The 25,563-nt window shown below is 41.5% G+C and overlaps 1 protein-coding gene across 1 annotated transcript in view; it reads left to right on the forward strand.

Moving 5' to 3' along the window:
- ZNF407 (zinc finger protein 407) overlaps positions 1 to 25,563 on the forward strand; it is a 445,422-nt gene that overhangs the window by 272,048 nt on the left and 147,811 nt on the right. The window contains exon 7 of the mRNA XM_077752692.1: positions 3,093 to 3,213. Within this exon, the coding sequence (XP_077608818.1) occupies positions 3,093 to 3,213 (121 nt within the window). The remainder of the gene's footprint in view (positions 1 to 3,092; positions 3,214 to 25,563) is intronic.

Raw genomic sequence — 25,563 nt, forward strand, 5'->3', positions numbered from 1 at the left:
TGGTCAACATGAATGAGTTACAAGATAATGCTGAGAGGAGGTCAGACGAAAGAGAGCACATACTTTATGTTTCCATGGGTATAAACCTTTGGAAAAATGCTAACTAATATGTAATGACAGAAAGCAGATGAGGGTTTGCTTGAGGATGGACTGAGCCAGAGAGAGCGGTGCTATAAAGAATCTTTGGTGGGAGGGTGGCTGTGTTCTTTGTCGTAACTGGTGGCAGTTGCGTTCTGCCTGGTATGGTCAGTGCAGATACTTCAAAGTAGTGAAACGATTAATAGCACATGTGTTTTAAGGCAAGTGAGTGCATCACTTTGTGTTTCTCTCATCTGTGTAAACTGCTCTATGACACTGGTGGATAGTCAAGATACTCTGCATTGAATGCATTGAATTCAATGAGCAATTCAGTTCTCGTAATAAATGTGAACATTTTCAGATATTCTTTTGTGTGGGTGTTATGTTTTTATGATAGCATATTCCTGTATCAAATTTGAAGAGCTAGACCTATTTTCTTTAGCCTTATGCAAGATGAAGATCATACACTGTCTCTCAAATAAAAGCAAAACCTACCATCATCATGAAAATGAATCTTTGTATAAGTCACTTCAGTACAGTAGTAGTGTCTGTGCCAACTTAAGTGACCTGACCAGCAAGAAGAAAGAGTTACTCAAGCTGACCCTGGATTGGGTGTTATAGATGGCATTTATCCCAAGTACAAGTGGCTGGAAGGCACCAAACTGCCTCTCAGCGGCAAGATTTTACTCTTCCTTGTATATGGTCTTCTTTTTACAAGAATAAATCAAATATTTCCCTGTAGGATCTATTAACTGGTATCTCTACGTTAAATTCACATGCTGTGAAACCACGTAATTATTTTGTGTTTTTTTTTTTAAATAGGTTATTTATTTTTGAGACAGAGAGAGACAGAGCATGAGTGGGAGAAGGCGCAGAGAGAGAGGGAGATATGGAATCTGAAACAGGCTCCAGGCTCTGAGCTGCCAGCACAGAACCTGATGCAGGGCTTGAACCCACGAACCGTGAGATCATGACCTGAGCCGAAGTCAGACGCTTAACCAACTGAACCACCCAGGCGCCCCAGTTATTTAGTGTTTAAAAAGGTTTGCCTTCTTGCTGGTTGGGAGAGCTTGATGCAAACTGCTGGTGTGTGTGCACACTATTCTATCTTTGGGACAGGGCAATATGCCCTTTCCCATGAGCAGGCACCCCTGTGTCAGATGGAAAAGCCCTGCCTTGGGCATCCTGCTAATAAGTACCTTACACATGCTTTGTCTTCTCTAGTCCTCACACGTGTCCACTCGTTGGGCAGTTTTACCCTTCCGACTTGGCTGGGGGGTTGACAGGCAGGGAGCGAAATGCAAATCCTGGTTTGCAAACCCTGATTTGGGCAAACCCTGGCTTGGGACCAAAGTCCATCTGGCTTCTTTTGACTCCACGACTCTAGGCTGCAGGAAGAAAGAACAGTGTCAGACAAGACATGTATGTACTCAGCTCACAGTCACTGCAGCCCAGGTGAGGCCATTATAAATAGGCTTAGAAAGAAAGGGGGACAAGTTTCTAAATGTGGCTGATTTCAAGACAGATATAGTTTGTTGCTGCCTGAATCATGTAATTTTATACCAAGGTAGTTCATCCTTTGTTTTCTACATAAGTGAGTATACTTAGAAAACTAGTCTAAAAACATCAGAAGTAAGAAGTGGCAATAGAATTATTAATATATATAAAATTAATCTATTCTCTGTAAAGTCACTCAGAAAGAATGTCTCCTGAGAAGAGTATTATTGTATATTATAACTGGTTTGGGGGAAGAAGTGGTTATGAAGCTTTCTCTAGTTCATTGGTGTTCACCAGAAATGTCATGCAAGCTACACTTGTCATTTTAGGTTTCCTGGCAACCATATGAAAAAGTGACAAAGCGTGCACCTGGGTGGCTCAGTTGGTTAAGCGTAAAACTTCGGCTCAGGTCATGATCTCACGGTTGATGGGTTTGAGTCCCGCATCGGGCTCTGTGCTGACAGCTCAGAGCCTGGAGGCTGATTTGGATTCTGTGTCTCCCTCTCTGTCTGTCCCTCCCCCGCTCACACTCTGCCTTTCTCTCAAAAAGAAATTGAATAAACATAAAAAAAATTTTTTAATGAAAAAGTAACTGATGAAATTGGTTTTTTTTTTTTTAAGTTAACCAAATGTCTATTCATGTCTTCTGCCCATTTTTTAACTGAACTATTTGTTTTTTGGGTGTTGAGTTTGATAAGTTCTTTATAAATTTTGGATACTAGCCCTTTATCTGATATGTTATTTGCAAATATCTTCTCTCATTCCATTGGTTGTCTTTTAGTTTTGTTGATTGTTTCCTTTGCTGTGCAGAAGCGTTTTATCTTCATGAAGTCCCAATAGTTTGTTGTTGCTTCTCTTTTCCTTGATTCAAGAAATGTATCTAGTAAGATGTTGCTATGGCCAATGTCAAAGAGGTTGCTGCCTGTGTTCTTCCTCTTTCACATTTGGCTCTTCTTCTTTCATCCATTTTGAATTTATTTTTGTGTGTGGTGTAAGGAAGTGCTCCAGGTTCCTTCTGCATGTCGTCGTCCAGTTTTCCCAGCGCCATTTGTTGAATGGCCATTTTTAATAGGTATCAATTTATAGCTTTATATTTTCTTCATATTTTAAGATTTTAGTAAGTTTTATACTGTATATTCAGGAAATACCTCTGTAAGATGCTTCTTCATGGTCTCGGCCTCACTGAGATTTCTATGATGGCTTCAGTGTCACACGGTTGGTTAAAGGACTGCAAATGCAGTGCTACAACAGGCTGTGATTTATGATTTCTGTTTGTGTAAGTCACATTTGAACTACATAATGTATACCATGTTTCCATTCAAACACAGAAATAAAAATCAGTGATACCTCCTAACTTGCTCACTCTGAGAATGAATATTCATATGTCACGAATATGAGTAGTCCACTAAACTACTGCTTAACATTTGTGTGGAAAGAAGTTTCCTTTTAAATGGTTTAGCCTTTCATTTCCAGATTTCCGTAAGTATTCATGTACAGCATTGCTTTATGTTTTGCAGGAGAAAAACCCTTCAAATGCGATGAGTGTAACTTTGCCTCCACGACCCAGTCTCACCTGACCCGGCACAAGCGGGTGCACACTGGGGAAAAACCCTACAGATGCCCCTGGTGTGACTACAGGTAATGGTTTCAGTCCTGAGCGAGGGGAAGCCAGTGCGTCACCCTGGTGGATTCACAGGGAAAGAACCGTTTTCCTGATCAGCGCGAATTAGCACCATTTATTAGGTTGGGAGTACCGTCACCATCAAATTTTAGTGCCTATTTTTAAAATTACAAAGTTCTTTTCCATTTTTTATAATCTTAACACTTAGGTTTTATCATCCTCTGTACATCTGAATTTCCAGTGATGTATTTCTTTGCCAAAGTAAGGAACATTCTGTTCAGTCCGTTATTCAGTGCGCCTGCTACCTGGTCTCCAATGAGTGAGGCGGTTTTCGGCAATGAAGACAAGAAACGTCTCCTGCCCTTAAGGATGTTGTAGCAAACTAGGTGACTTGTGGGGTCTCTAAGTGATTATAACACAGATTTCACTGAGTAAATTAAAAGGCCAGGAGCGTCCCCAGAGAAGGAACAAGTCTAGCCACACGACGTCCTACAGAGGACAGAGCATTTCACCCAGGGCTTAACGAAGGAGGAAATGTCAGGTCACATGGGTGTTGTGCCAGCGTGCAGGAGGGTGGTGGTGGCTGTCGTGCTTTCTGGCTGAAAGCGTCAGGGAGATCATGTGTGCTCAGTCCCCTCCCTCAGGCCCTCGGCGGCTAAGTGATTTGTCTGCCCCACTGCAGAGTTACTTTGCAGCAGTGGCAAAGCTTAGATGCCAGAAGCCTGCGACGTATGCAGGGATGGTAAATAATCGCACTTCACCGTGTGATAAGATGTGTGGAGAGCGCAGAGTGAAAAGCTTACAGCCCCCTCTCCCTACACCTGGAGCCTGTGACTGTGTTCAGAGCGCATTAAGTGGTTTGTGGGATACCACCGAGTTTGCAGGAAGCCAGACTGTGAAGCCTGAACCGCTGTGTGAGGGCCTTGTCTCTCCATCCTGGAGGCGATGGCACGGACCCCGTTACACACGGTGACACAGAGACACTGAGGGCGGTCCTGTCGGCGCAGCCCGCTGTCGTTCAATGTTAGGATGTATACCTTACGGCTGAAGCCTTCGTTAAAAAAGACATTTTTGTATTCCTGTGCATGTAGCCTCTGCATTCAGTAAATATATTGCCATAATCTCTATTATTATCCTCATTATTGCATTAAGTTTTATGTTAAAGGTCATTTAATAGTACAGAGATATTACAGATATATTTCATTCATTAATTATTCATTCATTCAACATTTTATGAGTTCTGTCTTTGCTTAGTACTGGATTGGTGTTTCTTGGAAATTTGGTAAAATGGTGGTCCAATTAGAGGTAGACACATACGTTTTAAGGTGTTGATAGGAGTTCCTTAAAAAAAAATAAACATTTTGAATGTTCTTTTCCTTATTAAAGAGGTCATACTATGTAGTTGCCTTCTCTGTAAAACACAGAAAAGCAATTAGAAAAATTATAAAAATTTCCCTTATCACTTTTAGCTGTTAGGATTATATCCCTTTAGTTTATACTGTATGCATTGGATTGGAGTTGTTTGGGGAGCTTTTTTTGTTTCTTATAATTTTTATTTTTCATACCTAACAATTGTAACTACCTTTCTCTTTCATTAATCTTGTATAACTCTGGTTTTCAAACTGTTACTTTTCTTTAAATGTTTACATATTTATCTTAGAGAGAGTATGTGAGCAGGGAAGGGGCAGAGAGAGAGAATCCCAAGCAGGCTTCACTATGTCAGCACAGAGCCCAATATGGGGCTTGATCTCATGAACCTTGAGATCATGACCTGAGCTAAAACCAAGAGCCGGACCCTTAGCCCACTGAGCCAACCAGGCACCCCTCAAACTGCTACTTTTATTTTATTATTATTATTTTTTAATATTTTTATTTCTAGGAGAGAGAGAGAGAGAGAGACAGCATGAGCAGGGGAGGGTCAGAGAGAGAGGGAGTCACAGACTGAAACAGGCTCCAGGCTCTGAGCTGGCAGTCAGCACAGAGCCCGACGCGGGGCTCGAACCCACAAACCGCGAGATCATGACCTAAGCGAAAGTCGGATGCTTAACGGACTAAGCCACCCAGGCGCCCCTCAAACTGCTACTTTTAAGTAGCAGAACTGATATTTCAAACAGGAGCTTGTTTACACCCCGTATACAAAGTGGATAAAAGTGGTTTTTACTACTTATAAGTAGATTTCGTAGTTGAAATCTGTAATATATTTGAAATCTGTATAATACTTAGAATATTAAAAACTCACCATGTGATACTGTTTTGACAGCCAAAACATTTCAGCCAGGGGAGTTGCTTCTAACAGTAGCTGTTGGGTTACAGCCTCGTCCCGTTTCTGCCCCTCGTGGCGGGGTAAGCGGGAGGGTGTAGCTGGGAGCCGGCTCTGGAGGGGCCGATGCAGGTGGGGACACCCTTAACCCGAGGGCCGCCGCGCCTCCTTCAGCCCTCGAGGGGACGGAGAGCTGCGGCCCCACAGGGGTGTTGTGCATGCCGGGCGAGGCGCACTCGGACACCCCGGGCCGCCCCTGGCTGAGATGCCGGAGCCCCGGCTTTCCTCTCGCCGCGGCTCAGACCTGCCAGGGCTCGTGCCGTGTCACCTCGCGGTCGCGTCAGTGAGGCGTCTCGGTGCGCTGAGTCCTCCGTGTGTGAAGTGTATTTATAACACACGCCATGGTGGGGTTCCCCCGGTTTTTGAAGTTGTTAAAAACCCATTAAATCCAAAATCAGTTGTTGGATAATTGCTGAAATACTTTAGAATTTCAAGTGCCTCATTTGGAAATTTCTCTTCCATTATAAAATTCTAATACTTGCATAGGTCTGAGTTAGAGTAATAAACAGTAGCCACTTTATTAAGTTTTTAGACATCTGGACCATTTTTAGTTTTTTACCTTAAAAGTGCTTATTCCTAAGTCTTAATGCATATCTTATGCGTGACTTTGAGAAACAAATTCCTGGTTAAGCGTCCGACTTTCGCTTAGGTCATGATCTCGCGGTTCGTGGGTTCGAGCCCCGCGTCGGGCTCTGTGCTGACTGCCGGCTCAGAGCCTGGAGCCTGTTTCAGTCTGTGACTCCCTCTCTCTCTGACCCTCCCCTGCTCACGCTCTCTCTCTCTCTCTCTCTCTCTCTCTCCTAGAAATAAATAAAACATTCCCCAAAAAAATTCCTGGAAGTATGATATATGGTTTTTAATAATAGTATTACCACAATGGTTGGGATTTGAATACTGTCTCACCAGTAAGTCCCGTGTTTTGCTAGACTCTTAAGTCGTTGTGTGCGTAACATTTAAGCCCCTTCCAGTTTCTCGGTCTGAAATTGTGTTACGCTTTTGCTGAGCATGAAGTGATACTTCCTGTCCCGCGTGCAAGTTTTTTGCTGGACGTCCTGTCCCTTCCACGTAATCTCCCGGACGTCCTGTCCCTTCCACGTAGAAGTGTGTCTGCGCCCGCCGGGCTCCATCTGACCCTCCATCAGCCACTGGGCACAAAAGGAGATTGTGTTTTCTTAGAATATTGTCGCTGTCCTATGAGTTAATACTCAGGACACTTAAATCTAACGATCTGTCACATTTCCTTTTGAAATGTTTGAAATTCTTAATAAAAACCTGGTTTTTTCTTCACTTCAAACTTTTAAAAAATTTGATTATTACTGACAGTTAGTAGTTTGAACGCTTTGTATTTGTAGGACAGTCTTTGTACAATCATTCTGTGTACATGTGGTTAGGTCTGCTTTCAGTGGTGAGCAAAAGACAAGTTAACCTTGCCGAGGAATACAAAACCTAGCAAATACATGAATAGTGATGTAGGAACTATTAATGAAGTATGGAATTTACAGCAGATAACTTTTGTTTTCTTGTTGATAAACAGAAGACTTAAAAATAAGCAGTTCACAAGGAATGTTTTGGTTGCATAGCGTAATAAGCAGGAAAGGCTTACCATTTCTATCTTACAACAACAAGGACAATATCTTTTTTCACAGGGTAGATAAATTTGAGTGTGTGTGATTTCCATTTTTAAGATGATCACACAATAAACTATTGAAGAAAAAAAATGATCACATATTTCAAAGAAGATATGATAATTTTTGTCTTGATATTTTTCTGTAATATTTTATTGCTTAAAATACTTAAATAACTCTTTCCCATTTAGATTTTTGTTCTTAATATAGGCAGATAAAATTATTCCTTCAGATAGATAAAATTATCCCTTAATATAGATAGATAAAAATTATTCCTATCTTTGTCATTATTAACATTTATTTGCAGGTAAAGTTACCATCATTAGAAACTGAAGTATTATTTAAGTTTTACTTGAAAATATATTTTTTATTATATAAATGGAATATTAGTGAAGAAATACTTGTAGTTATCATTATTCATGAAAAATGTGAATATAGATTTGTTTACAGAAGAATTTTATAATTGGTCTTTTGAACCTGGAGCTATTTTTCAAGTTTGCATTATTAATTTAGGCAATGACATCTCATTCTATTCAGATGTAAACATGTACCCGTTTCCTAAGCTTTTACTGTCTAAAACATCCAAAAGTCTAATCTATTATAAATCAGTATATTCCATCATTACTCTGTAACTTTTTCACCATTATTTACTATTCATTATAATTTCAAAGCATAAATTTAGATTCATGGCACAATGTCCTACCATATTACCTATGCAGCAAGTTCTTAAGATTTGTTTCTACATTAAATGGAAACAGTCTAGCGTTTTTTCTATATTTTTATTTCCCTTTGTTATGTATTAATTGTCACTTCTGTGTTACAAAATAGAAAACCTCTAGAATGTTATAGTAAGTACTCTTTCTAAAAACGTTAAGTCTTCATTTCCCCATAGAATTTGTTAATATCAGACTATGTTCTGTTTCACTGGTGACACTGACTCTTACACACACACACACACACACACACACACACACACACACACACAAGATGGTTATAATTGGGCTTTCTTTTATGTGAAACATCTCATTGGCTTCTGGTTTTTATTTAGGATTTGTGGGGGAAATACAATAAATGTATATGAAACAGTAAACCACTGATACTTCATGAGAACTAAGACAAAATGCTACCTGTAGTACTAAAAATACTTAAGATAATAGCATATTACACTTTAAATGCCATTTAGCAAATTAAAGAAAACTAAAATTTCAAGTGAAACTCTGGCAATTTGATCATTTACGTATTGTGTCCCTATAACACAGTATAGGATGTTGGAGTAACTTCAGTGTTCCCTTCGATTGCTTTTGTCTAGACTTTTCCTCTACTGTGTAACTGCCTTCGTACTTCTAGTCTTACACACATTCTTTAAAAAATTTTTTTTTATTCTTCTACTTGTTATTTTATTTACTATTCTTATTATTTAAGTTACTTGACATTATAACCCTAATAGAAATATCATAGATCATGTCACGGTGGAATAAAATCTACAATCCCTGCCTCATATTAAAGATTCACTGTATTGTTTGCTAAACTTGTAGCAAATACACTTTGATTTTTTCCCCCCTACCTGTTGGTTCACTTAGCTCCTGGCTGGTGCATCCCACAGAGGTCATTAATACATAAGGTTATGATCTCAAGATTTTTCTTTCCTGTCTGGCTGAGGGGGAAGCTAAGAATATTTGATGCAATATTTAACCCAGGAAGAGGTGGTATCTCAACTAGAAATGGGCTTTTTGTGAAACTCCTTAACATCTCTTTTATTACCCCTCTGAATATTTTCTTTAGTCTTTCTTATAATTAAATTTGGTAAGTTTTCACATATGTGACTGGAGTAGAGAGAATTCACCATTTCTCACAACCATTGGAAATATGTTATCTGTCTTAGAAAGTATTTGTGAAAAAATTGTGGCTGAATTCTCTTTTAATTTCACAAGATGCTGGAAGCATTTTTTAGATCGTTTTAAGATACAAGGACAAAAAATTGTATTTGTAATAATTATTTCCCCTTAAAGTTTGAAATAATTTTTCAAACATACATTTCTATAAAGAGTCTCAGTTATGAACATTTGTTTCAGGCCTCAGATAATGTTATGTATTTATATATAATTTTGCTCTATAAACATTTTATGTTTATTATGCATAATTAAGTAATAAGACAAACCTCCTTGGCTATTGAAGCATTAAGAATTCAGTGCACAGTGGGTCTCCTTGTTCTTACCTTGCATTTGTTCTAGCAGCATCCTGAGCTAAGGAGACTGACTCCACAGGGGATAATTTTCTCCTTTTGGATGATCTCTTCTGAGAGTTTCAATTTTCCTGTGGCTTCCTGTGCAGGTTCACAGGTTGTACTGGGAGAGGCAGTGGATGGAGCCAACTTGGATTTGCCCTGAGTAATGAGAAGAGGGAAAAGCCGGCGTTAGTCTACGTAGCCCAACATCATCTATAGCGAGAGAGGTGAAATTGTACACACCAAACAGTTGTCAGAAAAATCAGAGGTAGCGTTCCTTTCTTATGGGCAATTGTGAAGTGCTCAAAGAAGAATAACACTGCATAAAAGTGATCAAATGAAAATATCTAGTATTAATATTAGACAAAATTTGTACTGATAGCAATTTGATTAATGCTACAAGCCTCGTTCTATCAGAACAGACTTTAAATCAAAACCATTTTTGTCAGTGAATTAAGCCAGACAGAGAAAGGCTAATCCTGCGTGATAATCACATATCTTTGGAATCATAAAAAAGAAAAGAAAAGAAAAGAAAAGGACAAACTCCTAGAAACAGAGAACAGAAAAGTGGTTTTTAGGGGCTGGGCATGGGCGCCGCTAGACAGGTGGGGAGAAACTTGCAGTTATAAGATGAGGAAAGTCTTAGGATCTTCGTGTAAAACACAGTGACTATTTTTGATAAGACTGTTGTATCACTGAAATTAGGTAATAGACTAGGACTTAAATGTCCTCACCAAAAAATAAATAAAATTAAAGAAAACAGTATTTTTGTCATGTGTCAATGAATACTGTCTCATTATTTCATTAACCTCAAGTCCGTCACCTCTATATCCCACTCTATTGTAACTGCTAATCCAGTTAGCTGAATAAAACACGAAGGTACTAGACTGAAAGGTTAGTTTCGAAGCCTAGAAATCCAGCCACCTCACAAACTTTTCATAGCATGGTGACAGTCGCAAGGCTTTCCTCCGAGAGTGGTGACCTCCCGGAAGGCCAGCGCGCCCCGGCACCCCCGCACGGCCAGCTGAGCACAGGTAGATGTCAGCAGCGTGGCTGGTGGCAAGCATCAGTAGTGCTGGGGGACCCTCCTGGTGCGGGTCGAGATGACCCCTGTGATGGATGTGTACTGTCTGCCTCAGGGGGTCCCCGTGACCTACCGTGGGCTCTTGAGGGGTTGTCTTACAGAATTACCTCAGTGGATCTTCTTTTCAGATTTTCTGTAGTGGATTCAGAAGGGCGCACCCAGTGTAAGTGTATCCTTGCTTTGCCTAATGGTTTTTTTTTTTACCTGCGTCAGCAGAAACTAAATTCTCTTTGAACAAGTATGTTCTCTTTTTCTCTGACCATTTTCTTAGGGTTTTTTGTTGTTGTTGTTGTTGTTGTTGTTGTTTAAACTCGGTGGTTCTAATTGTGGTTTTGGTTTGGTTTTGTATTTTCTGTACTGTTTAGTTCTAGTGTTAATTTTATATGCAGCACGTGTAACTCAGACTTTCCTTCCTTGCCCTGTAGCACCAAGCACATGGGCTTTGTAAACGTGCGTTTGGGCCGGACAGCTCTGTCCTGAGGCGGCACAAGTCTTTATGTCGGGCCTTTAGTTAATGCAGGTAAATTTTCACCAAACAAAGCTCATGTGAGTAAGAGAAATCTGTGGACTTTTAAAACAAATAGATTCCACAGCATTAAAAATTACAGTTTTGTTCAGGTGTCTTTAAAAGGGGGAAAAACACTGAGATAATTTGTTCTGTTTATCATACAAGTTAAGTTGTTTTGTTTGTGGATGAGGCTGAAATAAGCATTGAGATCATAGATTAATTAGAAGAGCCATTTTGAACACAAAGTGACCACACGTTCCCTCTGCTATCTGTTCAAGGAGAATCTAGACAAACATGTTTATCTAACTGCCGTTGCTGAATCCCAAATCCAGTCATTATAAAAGGACCAAAGCTATCTTTGGGGATGGTCTTTCTACAAGGAATTACTATGGACAGTCCCCTGGGTGGTAGTTAGATATATGTGTATATATTGTGGCAGAAAGTAAGGCCTTAGAGATGAAAAAAATAGAAAATATTTTTTTGGGCAATAGTCTCTTGCATAATAAGTTATTCCTTAGACATTAGAGCTATTATCACACAACAAAACACTCCACTGTGTAACTATCTATATCTCCTAGCGTCAGAGGCGCACGCAGAGTAGCTGATTAGGGAAAACTCCGTAATCACAGGAGGGGCTGACGAGAGTCAGTAGAACATCAGGCACACCTTCCAGCGTGGGATTGGGTTTCACAGACTTAGTGTGGCTGTGGGAGAAAGTAACAAAGCAATATTAACATAGCTCGAAGCACATACAAGTTGGACCAGTGTCATTAGTGCTATAAGAATGATAGGACAGTAGTTGTGTCATTTTGTTTTCAGATCCGTGGTTTTCACAGATTCTGAAATATTGCTACCTATGCTAGAACCTATAAACAAGTGAGGGAGAAAGAAAAACGTGAAACATTTAGAAAATGGTGATGCAGTACCTTATATGAGGTGCAAGACACAACCTGGCTCTGTATCCACGTGTCTTCTATACACTGAACTCCATCGGTGAGGAGGGCACGGCCTGCAGTGTGGACGGACATGCGTGTGATCTGCGTTACTTTAAGAAGATAACAAATAAGACTCGTCTCTGTTTTCTCAATTAAAGAACTGTTGGCTTTCTCCTATTTGTGAGAAATATTAGCTTTGTGAGAAGTTCTAGAATAAGTAATACCCCTAAAGTTTCTTTCAGAGAATGATACTATATTCTTCTTACTAGAGAGCTACCAGTGAGTGAGCTGAAGTAGAAATAAACCAGAGTCTGTTATTCTGTGACATAATATGTAACCTGATACTTCCCCCCCCACACACAGGGAATTCAAACCTCATATTAACCCTTACTCATGCCCCTTCAAGTTTAATTCCTTACTCGTAATTATTTCAACCTGAATCTTGCTAAACAACCCTCATTCCTCCTTTCCTGTCTCATTCCTCCTTTTGTATCTTCTGGAGATCTCTCACTGAGTAGGGTTCGAATATATGTTAGTGGTGCTTGGCTCTATCTTTAACAAACATAAACCAAATTAGAATTTTCCCATTGAGAGAAAATGTGGCAAATTTTTAGTTCTTGTTCGTAAATTAGTCTCTTAGATTGTGTTTTTGGGGGTAAGAAGTGGTTGATGGCTAAGTTTGAGAACTGTTTTTGTTCTATAAACTTAAGATAGCTTTAATTTTAGTTAAAAATAAGATTCCGTTTTGTTTTTGTCTCCCAAATTATGCTGTTCATTTGATTTTCAGTAATCTTGTTACTTCGGCCAGCCTGGATTGCAGGCACACGGAGTAGGTGGTGAAGGACAGGGAGAGTCCGCCCTGGGTAGCTTGACTTTTACCCCAAGGGCCGGTGAAGAATTTTAGGAAGGAAAGGACATACTCACATTTTGTTTTTCGAAGATCATTGATGCAGTGCAAAGTGTGAGCCCAAGAGGGATGTAACGGGACAGGGAGGTCATGTAATAGATGATTGAAAAGATCGTGGTGGAAAGAGGAAGCACCTAACCCTAAAGGGACACCTGGACACAGGGTGAAGTGGGAAGCGGATCCCAGGCTTGCCAGGAGGGCTGCGTGGTCCAATTCAGTGAGGTCAAGTCCAGCTTGACAGATTGATGCCACCCTTTAGATGCCAGGGCCGGCGCTACAGGGCTAGCGGCGGTGCTGTTCTCGAGGCCTTCGCTGCGGGAGGAGGGTCCGTGCAGCAGAACGAGTGAGGTTCGGGTGCGTTAACTCCGAGATGCCCGTGCACTAACCTCATGGAAACGTGGCAGGAGAAATGTAACCAGAATTCACAGACCGAGAACTTGAAGGCGTCAATATGAGCGATGTTTCCCTTGAAAGTGGGGAACAGGAAAAATGCAGAGGGGCAAATTTCAAGCCTAACAGAGACTGAGAAGCAGCTTCCCAGAAATGGAAGGGACCTCGGGGCAGCAGACAGGCCGAGCTCAGCGGCGTCAGACGCTTCAGAGTAAGGGTGGTGGCGTCCCCCTGCTGCACCACCGAGAGGTCACGGATTCTCTAGGGGAGACCCCTGCCAGTAAGGGGTGGGGACAGAGGCCAGGCACGTGCGCAGAAGTGAGGAGACGGTGAGAATGCAGGTCGCTGGTCCTGCAGCCGGCCCCTGAGCACACTTGCGGGACGGCGGGAGCTGGACGGGCCGCTGGGCAGGTGCACTTGGTACCTGTCCTCTGTCTTCATTTGAGTGAGTGAGTGAGTGCTACAGATTGCCGCTTAGGCTTTACCTGAATGCCTACCTGCCGCCATGCCAGAGCCGCCTGAAGTAGCGAGGTTGGGTACTGCCTTACCCCCGGACACCGGGATGGCGCACGTGTGGCCCGGCATCCTGGTTTTGTGCCGCGGAAGGGGTGCTGATGATCTGCTTTGTTGGAGCCGTCCTCCACGACTTGGTGCAAGCCCTCGTGAGTCGGAGCGGCACCTCCCGTTCTCTCCATAGGAACCCCCGTGTCCCGGGGAGCTGCAGCTTCAGACCCTCGGAATCCGATCGCGCATCTGTTGTAACAGCATCCCTGCATTTTGGGGTGCTGCGCCACACCCACCTGTACCTTCGTTGTGTTAGAACTTTTGAATCGAGAACCTAGAGACTGTGTAATGGTATTAATCTGCCTCCCCTCTCCCCTCCCCCCTCCAAACGTTAGGATTCTGTTTGTTTTATGGGAAGAATTTCCACAAAGGCCGTCATAGTTTAACTGTTGTATGCAGCTCAAAACTGTGCTTGGCACCAGCTTCACAATTCAGTGTAATCATTTAACAGACACTCATTTTTAAATGTAATCTTTCAAAATGTGACATCTTTCCTGTGCCTTAAACAGTTTTTGTGAGTGTCTCAGGGTCCTTCTCAGACCAATAAATCTAACAGGCTAGGCTAGTGACGCTGTCAGCCAGTGGGGGGCTCGGGCGCTCTCTGCGATGACACCCGACTCCCTTCACCTGTCTTGTTGTGTGTCCAGGTCCAAGTGGTTGTCAATATGGCGGAGCTCTGCTGTCACTGTAGACTTCATCACACCTTCTTTGTCCACTTGTGCTGAGCCTTCTGTGTGACAGTTTCAGGTAGATCCCGTACCTTCGTCAAATTGCCATATGTCTAGAAACCTGGAACTCTTCCGGAGTGGTTCTGCCAAGAGAAATGTAATAATAAGGATCATGTGGGTAATGGGGTCAGTGTGTGAATAGCATGAAGAGAGAATCGAATAGATCCCTCCTTAGGGTGAGAGGGTACGTAGCGTAGGGCGTATTGTCAGTGCCGAGTGTCGGTGTCAGCCATACCACACCCCTGCAAAGTCATCGGTATTGTACCACGGGCTGACATATGCTTTTTGTTGGTTTGTCTTAGCATTCAGGGATGTTGTGTGTGGATTTCCTTTGATCCTATTGGATTTCTGGCTGTTTTGTTTCATTATAAATGACGGTCATCCCAGAATGGTTATGGCAGCAACTCAGTTTCTTGGTTTTAGCTTGTTTTTTAACTTTACCAATGAAAAGTGCATTCATTTTCCTTTGCAAATTGAGATGGTTCTGTACATCTTGTCACAGATTTTGGGCAGCTTTTGTGTGAGTACAAGTAAAGGTAGTAGGAGCAATCACCATAGCACGCCTGAAGTAGGTTCGTTTCAGTATTGTCTACAGCGGGTTCTCCACACGGTCGGGCAGCCTCCTTTTCCTAGACTCACTCCGCTTTCTTACGGAAAAAGGGACCCAGAGATACCAAGTAGGAATGGCGGTAACGAGTGTGTCATTGGGAATGTACCCTCTCATACTCAAGGAGCCGTGTGCCTGGGCCTGAGAGATATATGGATGATCGCAGCATATATATATTTTTAATTACATGTTCCTTTCAGTTAATGATTTCTCTATGGCCACTGAAAAATGATGTTATGAATGTAATGATTATACAATCCAAATCTCACTTCTTGAGTTATATGTACTTGTTTTTAACTAACATGCACACACACATATATCACCTTCCTCGCCTCCATTTTTAACAAAACAATCTCTTAAAACATGGTGTGCTCTGACGCAGAGGAGATTCAAAACAAGGATCCAGTTTTATTTTTAAGTTTTTTTGTATTTGTTTTTGTTTTTGTTTTTTTTTTAGTTTAAAAGTGGAATATATGTTTGCTTTAGCTGTAAAAGCACAATCAAGGCACCATGATAAGTGAGTCAGTGTTGTAAAAGTAAAACGAATTTTGCCTTCACTCACATGAGCTATAGAAGGAGGAAGCTTTATTGTCCCTGGGAAAGTGATAAGGCAGAGTAATTGTATATTATACTGTCCCGGAGCATCTGCCTGAAGACTGTTTGAACAATTCATCTATCACGGGCGATACAGCATGTTTTGTCTTTTCGCTTTAACCCGTCCCCACTGCTGGCCCGCGTGGAGGTTTTGATAGGGCCTGCGCCTGGGCCGGCGCTCACATTAATCAGTCCCCTTGTTCAACACTCCAGCTGACATAATTACAACCTACGCACAGCAGTTATTCAAGCCGAGTCCTTGTCACTCGTGGTGCGAAACTACACAGCTCCGATCCCGGAGGGGATTGCCTTATCACACACAACGAGGGCTCGCAGGAGCCGGAGAGAATAGAAATGGGAAAATGTCTTCCGGGACTACTATATATTCCTTTAAAATAAGACATTTGAGAGACTTACAAGGGACAAAGGGAAGCATTGTGTGCAGAGACTGAAATGAACCAGTTATTATTTTTAAATGGATTACGTGGACCATTTTGTAAAAATGGACGTAGATTATTAAATAATTCCGGTGGCCCCTCGTCATCAGTGTCGGTTTTCTATTAACTGTTTCTTCCAAAGTAATCATATACATATCACTTCAGAATTATAAAAAGCTTTAAACGCTCCTTGGTACGACAGTTTAACAAAATTAATAAAAGTATTCGCTTGAAGTCTACCATCAAGCAAATATACACTTACCTCAGAGAGCTCTGTAAGGAACAGAGGGAGAGCCAGGGAAAGATTCTTTCAAAAGACTTTCAAAAATGGGCAAGTTCACGGTTTCCTGTGGCAGCACAGCACGGCTACTGGGTAGATGGACCAGCAAGGAAACTTTCTGTCTTCTCTCTTGTCCACCTCTTGCCCTGACCCCGCCTTGGGTGGGTTACTGGCCAGTTCCCCAGTGTACCAGCTGGGGGCGGGGGAAATGCAGTCTCCTTTCAGCCACTTGAGAATTAGTGTTTAAATCTTAGGGCAGCCCCCACGCTCAGCCCCGTTAGACTCCCAGAGCTGTTGGCATGTGGCAGTTTACAAGATCGGGTCTGTAAAAGCACCTGGTCAGCTGCGCTCTTAGGCTCACAGGAAGGAAGCTGTTGGTGTTTTAAATTGAGTCTTTTTATTTTTCTCTTCAACATTATTAGATTGTCCAAAGCAAAACCAAGCACTGACCTTGAGTATCAGAAATAGCGTGAAACATATTTTTGGTTCAGTGAAATTTTACTTGTAGCACCTTAAATTTGAAAAAGCTTTCAACTACAAAATCTCCAGTAAATTCTATATATGGGGTGTGTGTGTGTGTAACGTGATCTGCGAAGTAGGCTTTTTTTTGCAGGTGACTAATTTCAAGCCACAGTAGTCCGGGCCCCTTTGTGATCGCGTCTCTGTGCTCTGTGTTGCCGCCACGGCCTGTCTCACAGTACTACTCCCGAGGTCGCGTGGACCTGGGAAGATGGTCAGGCCCCACTTTCCTATGCTTCCTTAGTACACATCCTTTTTCTCAGAAGCCTTTTCATCCACATGCCTTTCCTGGTTTTACAGCATTGCACTTTGCTAAGCGTAGCTGGTTAACAAAAAGAAAGAGTAAACCGCGTCCTGTGAGGAAATAATGCTAAGACACGAAGAGTTGGGGGGGCAGGGCTGTGTTTGCCAAGGGTCCGGTACAGGCAGAGCCCCGGGTAGTGCTGCAGAGAGCGTCCACCTGCGCCGATTGCCGGCCAGGCGGGAGATGGAAGGAGGTGGAACCCTTGCAGGGCTCATTTGACTTTTTGAATTTCACAAATCGCAATCTTCAAGCCGTGTTGTTAGGTCAGCCTAGAAAATGTGTTTTTGTGGCCAAGTGAGTTTGAGGAGCCCGCGCGATACCGTACCCTTTGTTCGCCCCCGTTACACTCCTGACGAGCAGCACGTTAAAGTCTCATGGAACTCCTGCTGCAGAAGTTCCCTCCTTTCCTACACGGCAACACAGCGGGTTGTTAAGGATTGAAACAGTTAATGAAATGTATTTTTTCCCTTTGATCTAAAGAAGAGTGAAGGAGAATCAAGGTTTCTCAGGGCTCGCACTTACTGGCGGCCCCTCCTCCCACCAAACGACACAGAGGACAGGCCAAGTCTGTCTGCACATTTAAGTCCGTCTCCTCTTCTCACTTAACAGGACATATGAGGGGCCTATTCTTGAAATGTTAAATTCTAACAAAATAGTGTGGGTTTCTAGCAGAGTTCAGTGTCACTTCCTACCATTTATTTCCTTATGATTTTCATTGTTCTCCAGCAGAGTGGAAGGCGGGAAGGAGGTCGCTAGGTGTAAAGCCCGTTACCCCTCTTCCTGGTTGTAGACACCTCGAGCAGATTGCACGGCGATGTCGTGTACTCGGCCATGACCGTGGCACCATGAATGGTGAAGAGTGGGTGGGAGGTTGTGTCTGCTCTTGGGAACAGAAGTAGCAGTATTAGCGGTAGACGAAACTCTTGCATGACAGGCCTGTCACAGGTGGTGCTGTGTCCAGACACGAGTGTGCACACGATCAGTTGAAATCAATAAAGCATTTTGAACAGTGTAGAAACCAAGGTGATTTTAGACATTGTCAATTAAAGATGCCACTGGAGGGGGGGGAGCAGCAGTGAACAGGTGAGATTCTCAACGCTGTTTCAAAATGAAGTTTCATGTTAGGAAGCACAGTCTTGAGTTATGGCTGTTACATACATGACTCCTCTGTCAAATCATATTGTCTTTGAGGGCGGGACCAAAATGGTTCCTCTTTGCTTCTTTTTTGTGTGGGGAAGGCACTAAATTAAATATATGTTGAATAAATTGTTTTTGAAAATAATAAGTTAATACATGTGAAAGTAGACTTTTCTTATAACTGTGTACTTTCCTTATGAACCGAAGCCGTAATCAAGCAGCCATGACTTCTGTTCTGAAAGTGCCTTCCAGTGAGTGGGTGTGGAAGGCTGGCCTTGTTCCCGTGGCTTCCAGACCAGCCCCCAACCACGCTGATGCACAGAAGCCCTCTGTGGGGCACACGCAGGCTGCTGCGGCGGCTGCCGTTGGGCGCTAGCTCCACTCAGAACGTGGATGTGAATCCAGGACAGGAATATAACCTGGAACCCGCACACTTCTGTCTACAGGAATAGTGGAAGGTGACCAGTAATGCATCAGCCTTCGTCCACTTCTGTGCTAACCGACAAACTCTTTTTAATTTTTTTAATGTTTATTTTATTTTTGAGAGAGAGAGACAGAGAGACAGAGAGTGCACTGGCACGGGAAGGACAGAGAGAGGGAGACACAGACTCTGAAGCAGCTCCAGGCTCCGAGCTGTCAGCACAGAGCCCGACGCGGGGCTCGAACTCATGAGCCACCAGTTCATGACATGAGCTGAAGTTGGTGCTCAACTGGCTGAGCCTCCCAGGCGCCCCAAATTCTTTTTTCTTAGAACACGTGGCTCTTTTGCAGCGTCAGATGATGCACGTCTCCTGATATCACATAACAAATGCTAACATAATTATAATCGAGAAACAGAGAAAATGTACATAAATTCCTGTGGCCATAGCGATTCATTTCAAAGAATTGAGATTTATGAACAGCAGAAAGTCATGAATATAAGTGATCTGGTATGAATTATCCATAGACGCCACCACTTAGTTAATGGGAAAAACTAAAAAGAATATTCATAGAATTTAAAGCAGGGAGATCCAGAAACTGTCCAATTAAAATTTGTAGAAAACAAATCAAGACATTGTATTTCATGATTACTTCTGATATCTATAAACTCTTTTTATCTTAGCAAACAACAAAAAAAGAGCTTTGTATAATTCTGTAAGTAATTAAACATGCCATTATTTTAAAATATCTATTTTACTTAAATAACCACAAAACTTACCATTGTACGTTTTTGTTACTGTTTGAACTCTGTCATTTGAAAAGTCAGAGTCTACCTGCTGCACCCCGCTTCCCTGAGATAACCACCTGTAATCATTCGTATTTCGGTCCTGCTGGAGTTAAGCTAAGTACTTTGCTTATTCCTGTCTTTGTTTATGGACAGCATCTGGCTGTTGTGACGTACGTAGTCAAAAATTGGCTCGTTTACCCTGTTTTCCACTACACCCCTCCTGTCTTCCCTGTTTTCATTATAATATTCTGTTTGGTAATCCAAGTGATGACCTTTACAACTTGACTTACCTTACTTAAATCTTTCACCTGATTCATCAGTTTGAATTGTCCTATGTGAACAGGAGAATCTTTGCATTTAGAGATTTCCACGTCGATTCTCAGCTTATGTCCGCTATACTGCTTTTGTTTATAGCATTTACATTTGATACAATACTGTACAATCCACTTGTTTTTAAAATACATGCTCTGATCATGTAAGCTTTCCATGAGTAAAACTTAGAAGATATTCTCATGAATCATCCAAGTCATCTAAAAATACACTAAGCAAACATACAAGTTTCCTGACTTGGACACTTTTCCATAAAGATAATTACCACAAATAGTTTGCTGGCCGTCCTTCTTCTACCCATTTAATGCATTTATTTATCGATTTGACTATGTAATTTTAAAAAGCTGGAAGAGCCATGTATGTGTACCTGGGACTTGCCTTATTTTTGTTTTGACTTAATATTATACCTTGGAAAATTTTCCTTGGTGGCACATAAGGTTTGCCTCAGTTTACTTGATGGCTTTTGTCCAACAAATAAGGATGAATGATGAACAGCGTACACACTAGTACACCCTAGGACTTTTTCAACAACACTATCTGGGAGAAAGTCACAGAGCAGTGCGTGGCCATGGCCCCTGCCCACACCCAGACCTCCTGTCCTCTGCAGCAACATCAGACTGGTCATGGTGTAGGACGTTGGACCGGTGAAGTTCTGGAGCTGTGCAGCTTGTCAGCTGCGCCACTGAGATATGCGTTCAGGGCTGTGCTCGGCAGTCCAGGCCTCTTGCCTTGTTCTGACAGCAGGAAGTGTTCATGGCTAGGGGAGGCCCTTTCTGGCTGTGTCTGCCCAGTGTTGTACCAGGGTGGAGGTGGCTACCGGGAAGCTCTGGGAGGCTCCAGCTCCTGCCCTGGGAAGCACGCTTGTACGTTAACTTGCCTCTCAGCAGTGTTGAATCCCACGATGTGGATCACCGAAAGTAATGATCCATTCCTCTGCTAACAGACATCTGGCTTCAGATTTCTTCCTAGTGTCTAGGTGTTATAAACAAGGGCTTAGCAATTCTCTTTGGGGCTAATTTCTAGAAACTGAACTCCTAAATCCAAGAGTGTATGTATATCTTAAGTTTGAAGGCAGTTTCCCTTACCAACAATTAATGTTACCAGTCTTCTTAAATTTTGCTCTTCTGTTACGTTAGGCTTTAATTTGTATTTCCTTGGCTACTAGAGTCATTGATTACCTTTTAATGCTTACATAACGTTTTATAGATCCCCATTATGGATTTCTTGCTTATGCTCTTCATTCAGTTTTTGAGATATTTGTCTTTATTTCTTATTAATCATGAGTACTCATTTTGTAGTCTTTCTATTTACCATTTGTTTTTATATGTGTTGCATAGATTCTCTCCATTTCCCTGACTTGTCTTTTAACTTTATAATGTATTATGCTGTATAGCTGTTTTAACTTTTATGAAGTGTATTCTGCTACATCTTTTTGTAGCATTTGGGTTTTAAAATTTAGGAATGCTCTTTCCAACCAAGATTATAAAAATATTTTCTGGTATTTTCTTCTAGCACTTTTGTAGTTTAGTTTGCTTATGTTAATCTTAAAATCCAAATGGCATTTATTTTTACATGTTTAAGGCCATAGGAATCTAATTTGTTTTTCCCCATACAGCAGGCAGTTGACTCAACACCATTTATTACATAAAACCCATCATTTCCTTATTGATCCAAAATGACATCTTTATCCCTTATATACATGGATCTTTGTGCTTTCTATTCTGATGATGTATTTGTTTTAACACTCCAAATGACATTCATTTGCTAAACATCATTGATAACATGTTTCATTTTAGGCAGAGGAATGTGAAATTCCTTATTCTTATAACTTCTCACCAATTTTAAATTTAAGCAACACAAATGTTCTGTAGTCTAAAATTATCAGGCTCTTTCCTTATGGGCCCTTCCGTGAGAACATAAGCAGTAGAGGACTGTGTACGTTGGACCATGTTACATAAACCATGACATGGTCCCTGAGCCTGTGCACCGGCGCACTTTCCTCCAGCCTGTGGCGACTCAACAGCTTGACGTTCCTCTCCCCAGAGAATGTCCTGTTTTGCTCAGACTGGTTTTTTGCCCAGTAAACTTATAGTTAAATACTACTGGTTTAAAAAAAAATACGTGAGTAACTTCTTAAGTTTAATTTACATGAATACCTTCTTTGGATTTTTCCTTAGTCATTTTAAATTACTGTTATAAAGATATAGTAGAAACCCTTTCCACTGAAATTTTACATAAATAAATGCTAGCGTGCATGGTATTGATGCACTCTTTCCAATATATAAAACTTAACTACAGAGTAATTATTTTTAAGGATAGGAGTTCATAGACTAGATTCCAAAGCAAGCAGGAGAAGAAATTGCATTTCTCAGTGTGTACACACATATATTCTATATAACTATTTGGGGACTCTGTTTTTACTCACATGAATTGAAATTACCTTTCATATACAGTAAAAAGAGGGCTAACAATGATCCCGATAGTTGCACTCTCTTGCATTTAAAAGAAAGACTAGTAGTAGTAATAAAAAAAGAATTGAGTACCTCCTGTATTTTCTGAACATGTTTAATGTGATTTATGTGATTTACTTTAATTCTCCTGAAAGCCTTATGAGAAACATATATTATTCCCATAAAACAAAAAGAGTTCTGTGGCCAGGAAGTTTGGATATCAAGGTGTTAAGCAAAACTGACATATTTCTTTAAGTAGAACTTTCAGAATTTTTTTATGTCAGTTCACATATGTAACGTGCCAGATTGTTACCAAAAGATTAAGACCATCATTAATTTCACACGGGAGAACTTGGGAGTGCTGGGGCAGATATGTGGCTTCCCTTGGGAAAACAGAAAACCCAGATTTATTTAGGATCTCCATGTGCAAGCACTCTCCGCACACTTCCGCACACGGTATGTGGGCCACTCTCTCTGCTTTGGCTTCTTGATCAGAAAGATCATATTATCATTGCATATTAATAAATACATAGAGAATACTCCGTTGTGTCAGGGATATTAATTTGTTACCGGCCCAGGTCTCTCTGGTTCTGTAGTTAACTCAGGGTGTTTGCCACACCTGCCGAAGACCACAGCCCTAGGACGGACTCCATGACAGCCTGACTCGCATGCTGTGATCTAGGAGGAAACAGAGCAGTGTGGAAGGATGAGCGAGCTCTATCAGATGCGAGCCTCCTGCAGCCCGGCTTGTTGAAAAGATTGGCACGTGCACACACTGACTAGCTCACTACATAAGAAAGTCCGGAATTAGCTTCGAACAAATAAAATTATCAGTAAGATGGCATTTCAAGTCAGCGGGGGAAGAGGCACGGTCAGCGGCTGGTGGTGACAGGTCCAGCCAGCATTCTGGGTCTGCGTGTGCAGCATGCTCTAGGGTGGCTTCGAGAAATGCCTCTAATACTTAATGTAAGGTATACAACTATGCAAGTACTAGAACCAAATTTGGGACAATTCTTTTATAACTTCCGAATAAGAAAGCCATAGAACACAATTTAAAAACTTTACCATAAGCAAAGTCAAAAGAAGAAAAAGGAAACTAAGGAAAAAATATTTGCAGCTTCTCTCATAGACAGTCAGTCTCCTTAATGTTTAAGAAAATGACTAACAACACTAAGAAAAAAAGGCAGATCAAAATATGAAAACAGTGCATGAAAAAATACGTATGGCATTTCACTATTTGAAGGTACTTAACCTCATTCATTATAAGAGAAATGCAAATTAAAACTAAAAAATTTTTTAAAAAATGAAACTCCAGGTAGCTGGAGCTTTTTTCTCCTACCAAATTGGCAAAAATTTGAAAGTTTGGTAACACGCTTCATTGGCAAGAATGTGTGGAAACAGGATCTCTCAAACATTGTTGGTAGAAGTGTGAATTGATACAACTTCTCTGGAGGGCGATTTGGCCGAATTTATCAAAATTAAAAAAGCATATGCCCATTGACGTTTGAAACACTTCCACTTGGCATCATGAGATCGTCTTGGCATCCTGAGAAATAGCGCGTTGCGAGATTATTTGCTGCAGCCTTGCTTATTCTCCAAGTGATTGGAAACAACCTAAATGCCCATCCATAGAGGATCACGTAAATCTAATACGTGGTGTTCATACTGTAGAATACTGTGTGGCTATTAAAAAAAAGGAGAAAAAGGAGGCAAGAAAGGGAGGGAATTGTTGGGAAGGCACAAAGTGGCATCGGGAGGCTCTTACATGCTGACGTGGGAAGATTCCGATGCTGCCTTGTTAGGTGAGGAGAGCAAGATGCAGACTTATGTTAGGCCAGCAAGTTTATATGCCAGGAGGGTAGAGAGTATATTGTGGCCTGAAAAAGTTGTTTATAATTCTCCCCAAAAACTGATAAGAAATTATAAGCTGTATCTCCCTGGGGGAGAAGGAGTTATCTGAGCAGTAGGAGGGAGGCTTCTACTCTATATAACCATTTATGTATTTGAAATGTTTGTTAGGCTGTTTGTTTGAAATACGCAAATGTATGTTTGTTCCACAATTTCACTGGTGCTTTTCATTTTAATAACCTAAATGACATACGTCAAATTCTACAGAATTTTTTTAAACTTCCTTTTCCTTAGGTTAAATAGAACATAAATTTAATGTTTTTTGTGCTAATAGGTAGCGAGTTAGTAAGTAGTACTAAGAAATAATTTTGCAGAGATCTAGAAGCACTTTTGATGTTCTGCTTATTGTTTTGAAACACACTGCCTTTCAATGGAGTGAAATACGTCCTTTACCAGGTAACTTAAGAAGCCTTAAGATTCGTTCCCGTCTTGGTCCTTTTCCTGCTGCCCAGCTTGTATTTTACAGAACACGTCATACTTCAGTGTCTTCATGGATATGTAGTACCTGCCTCAGGGTTTTCATCCTGTCACATTCCAGAATCTACCTTTCCCCCTAACGCGGTGCGTGCAGTAGCCCCAGCAGGTCCTGAACGCCGCCTCATCCCTGTGCTGATGGAACTGCGCCGTGTCCCTTGACCTGTCCTTTTCTCCTGCACCACCCTGTCTGGATTACCATGGCTTTTGAAAGTCTGAGTCTTCCGACTTAGTTCTTTCCTGAGACTGTTTTGGCTCTTCTAGGCCCTGTGCGTTTCCGTATGAACTTTCGGGTCAGCATTTCGATTTCTGTAAAAAATCCACCTGAGCGTTTGACAGGAAGTGCATTAAATCTGGACATCAGTTTGGGGAGTATTGCCATCTTAATAATATTAAGTCTTCCAGTCTATGAACACGGGACAAAAATAAGCTTTTTATCTTAGAAATCAGTGTCAAAGTGAAGACATTATTCAGTCACTCACTCCCGATTACCGTATGCCCCATTGGCTTAGCTGCTGTTATGCCTGGCGGTTTAGATATGACCCTATTAGAAATAATATCTTAGAACATCCTTCCTTCTCCCGCACGTCCCATCTTTGATTAGCCCCACTTCAATTTACCATTCTGATTACTACTCATAAATTCTGTTTTGGGGAAGGATGATCATTTTCAGGCCGAATAACATTCAGAGTTACTTAGCAGAAGGTGTCTGGTCTATTTATTATTCACTGAATTTTGTGACATTACTCTGTGTTCAGCGGTATGTTACATGATGTTCTCAAGTGCAGGGACCAAAGTTTGCCCTTACTTACCACAGGTGTTCTGCTTTAAATCA

Source organism: Crocuta crocuta, unplaced genomic scaffold (genome assembly GCF_008692635.1).
Source record: "Crocuta crocuta isolate KB4526 unplaced genomic scaffold, BGI_CrCroc_1.0 scaffold101, whole genome shotgun sequence".
Taxonomy (NCBI): domain Eukaryota; kingdom Metazoa; phylum Chordata; class Mammalia; order Carnivora; family Hyaenidae; genus Crocuta; species Crocuta crocuta.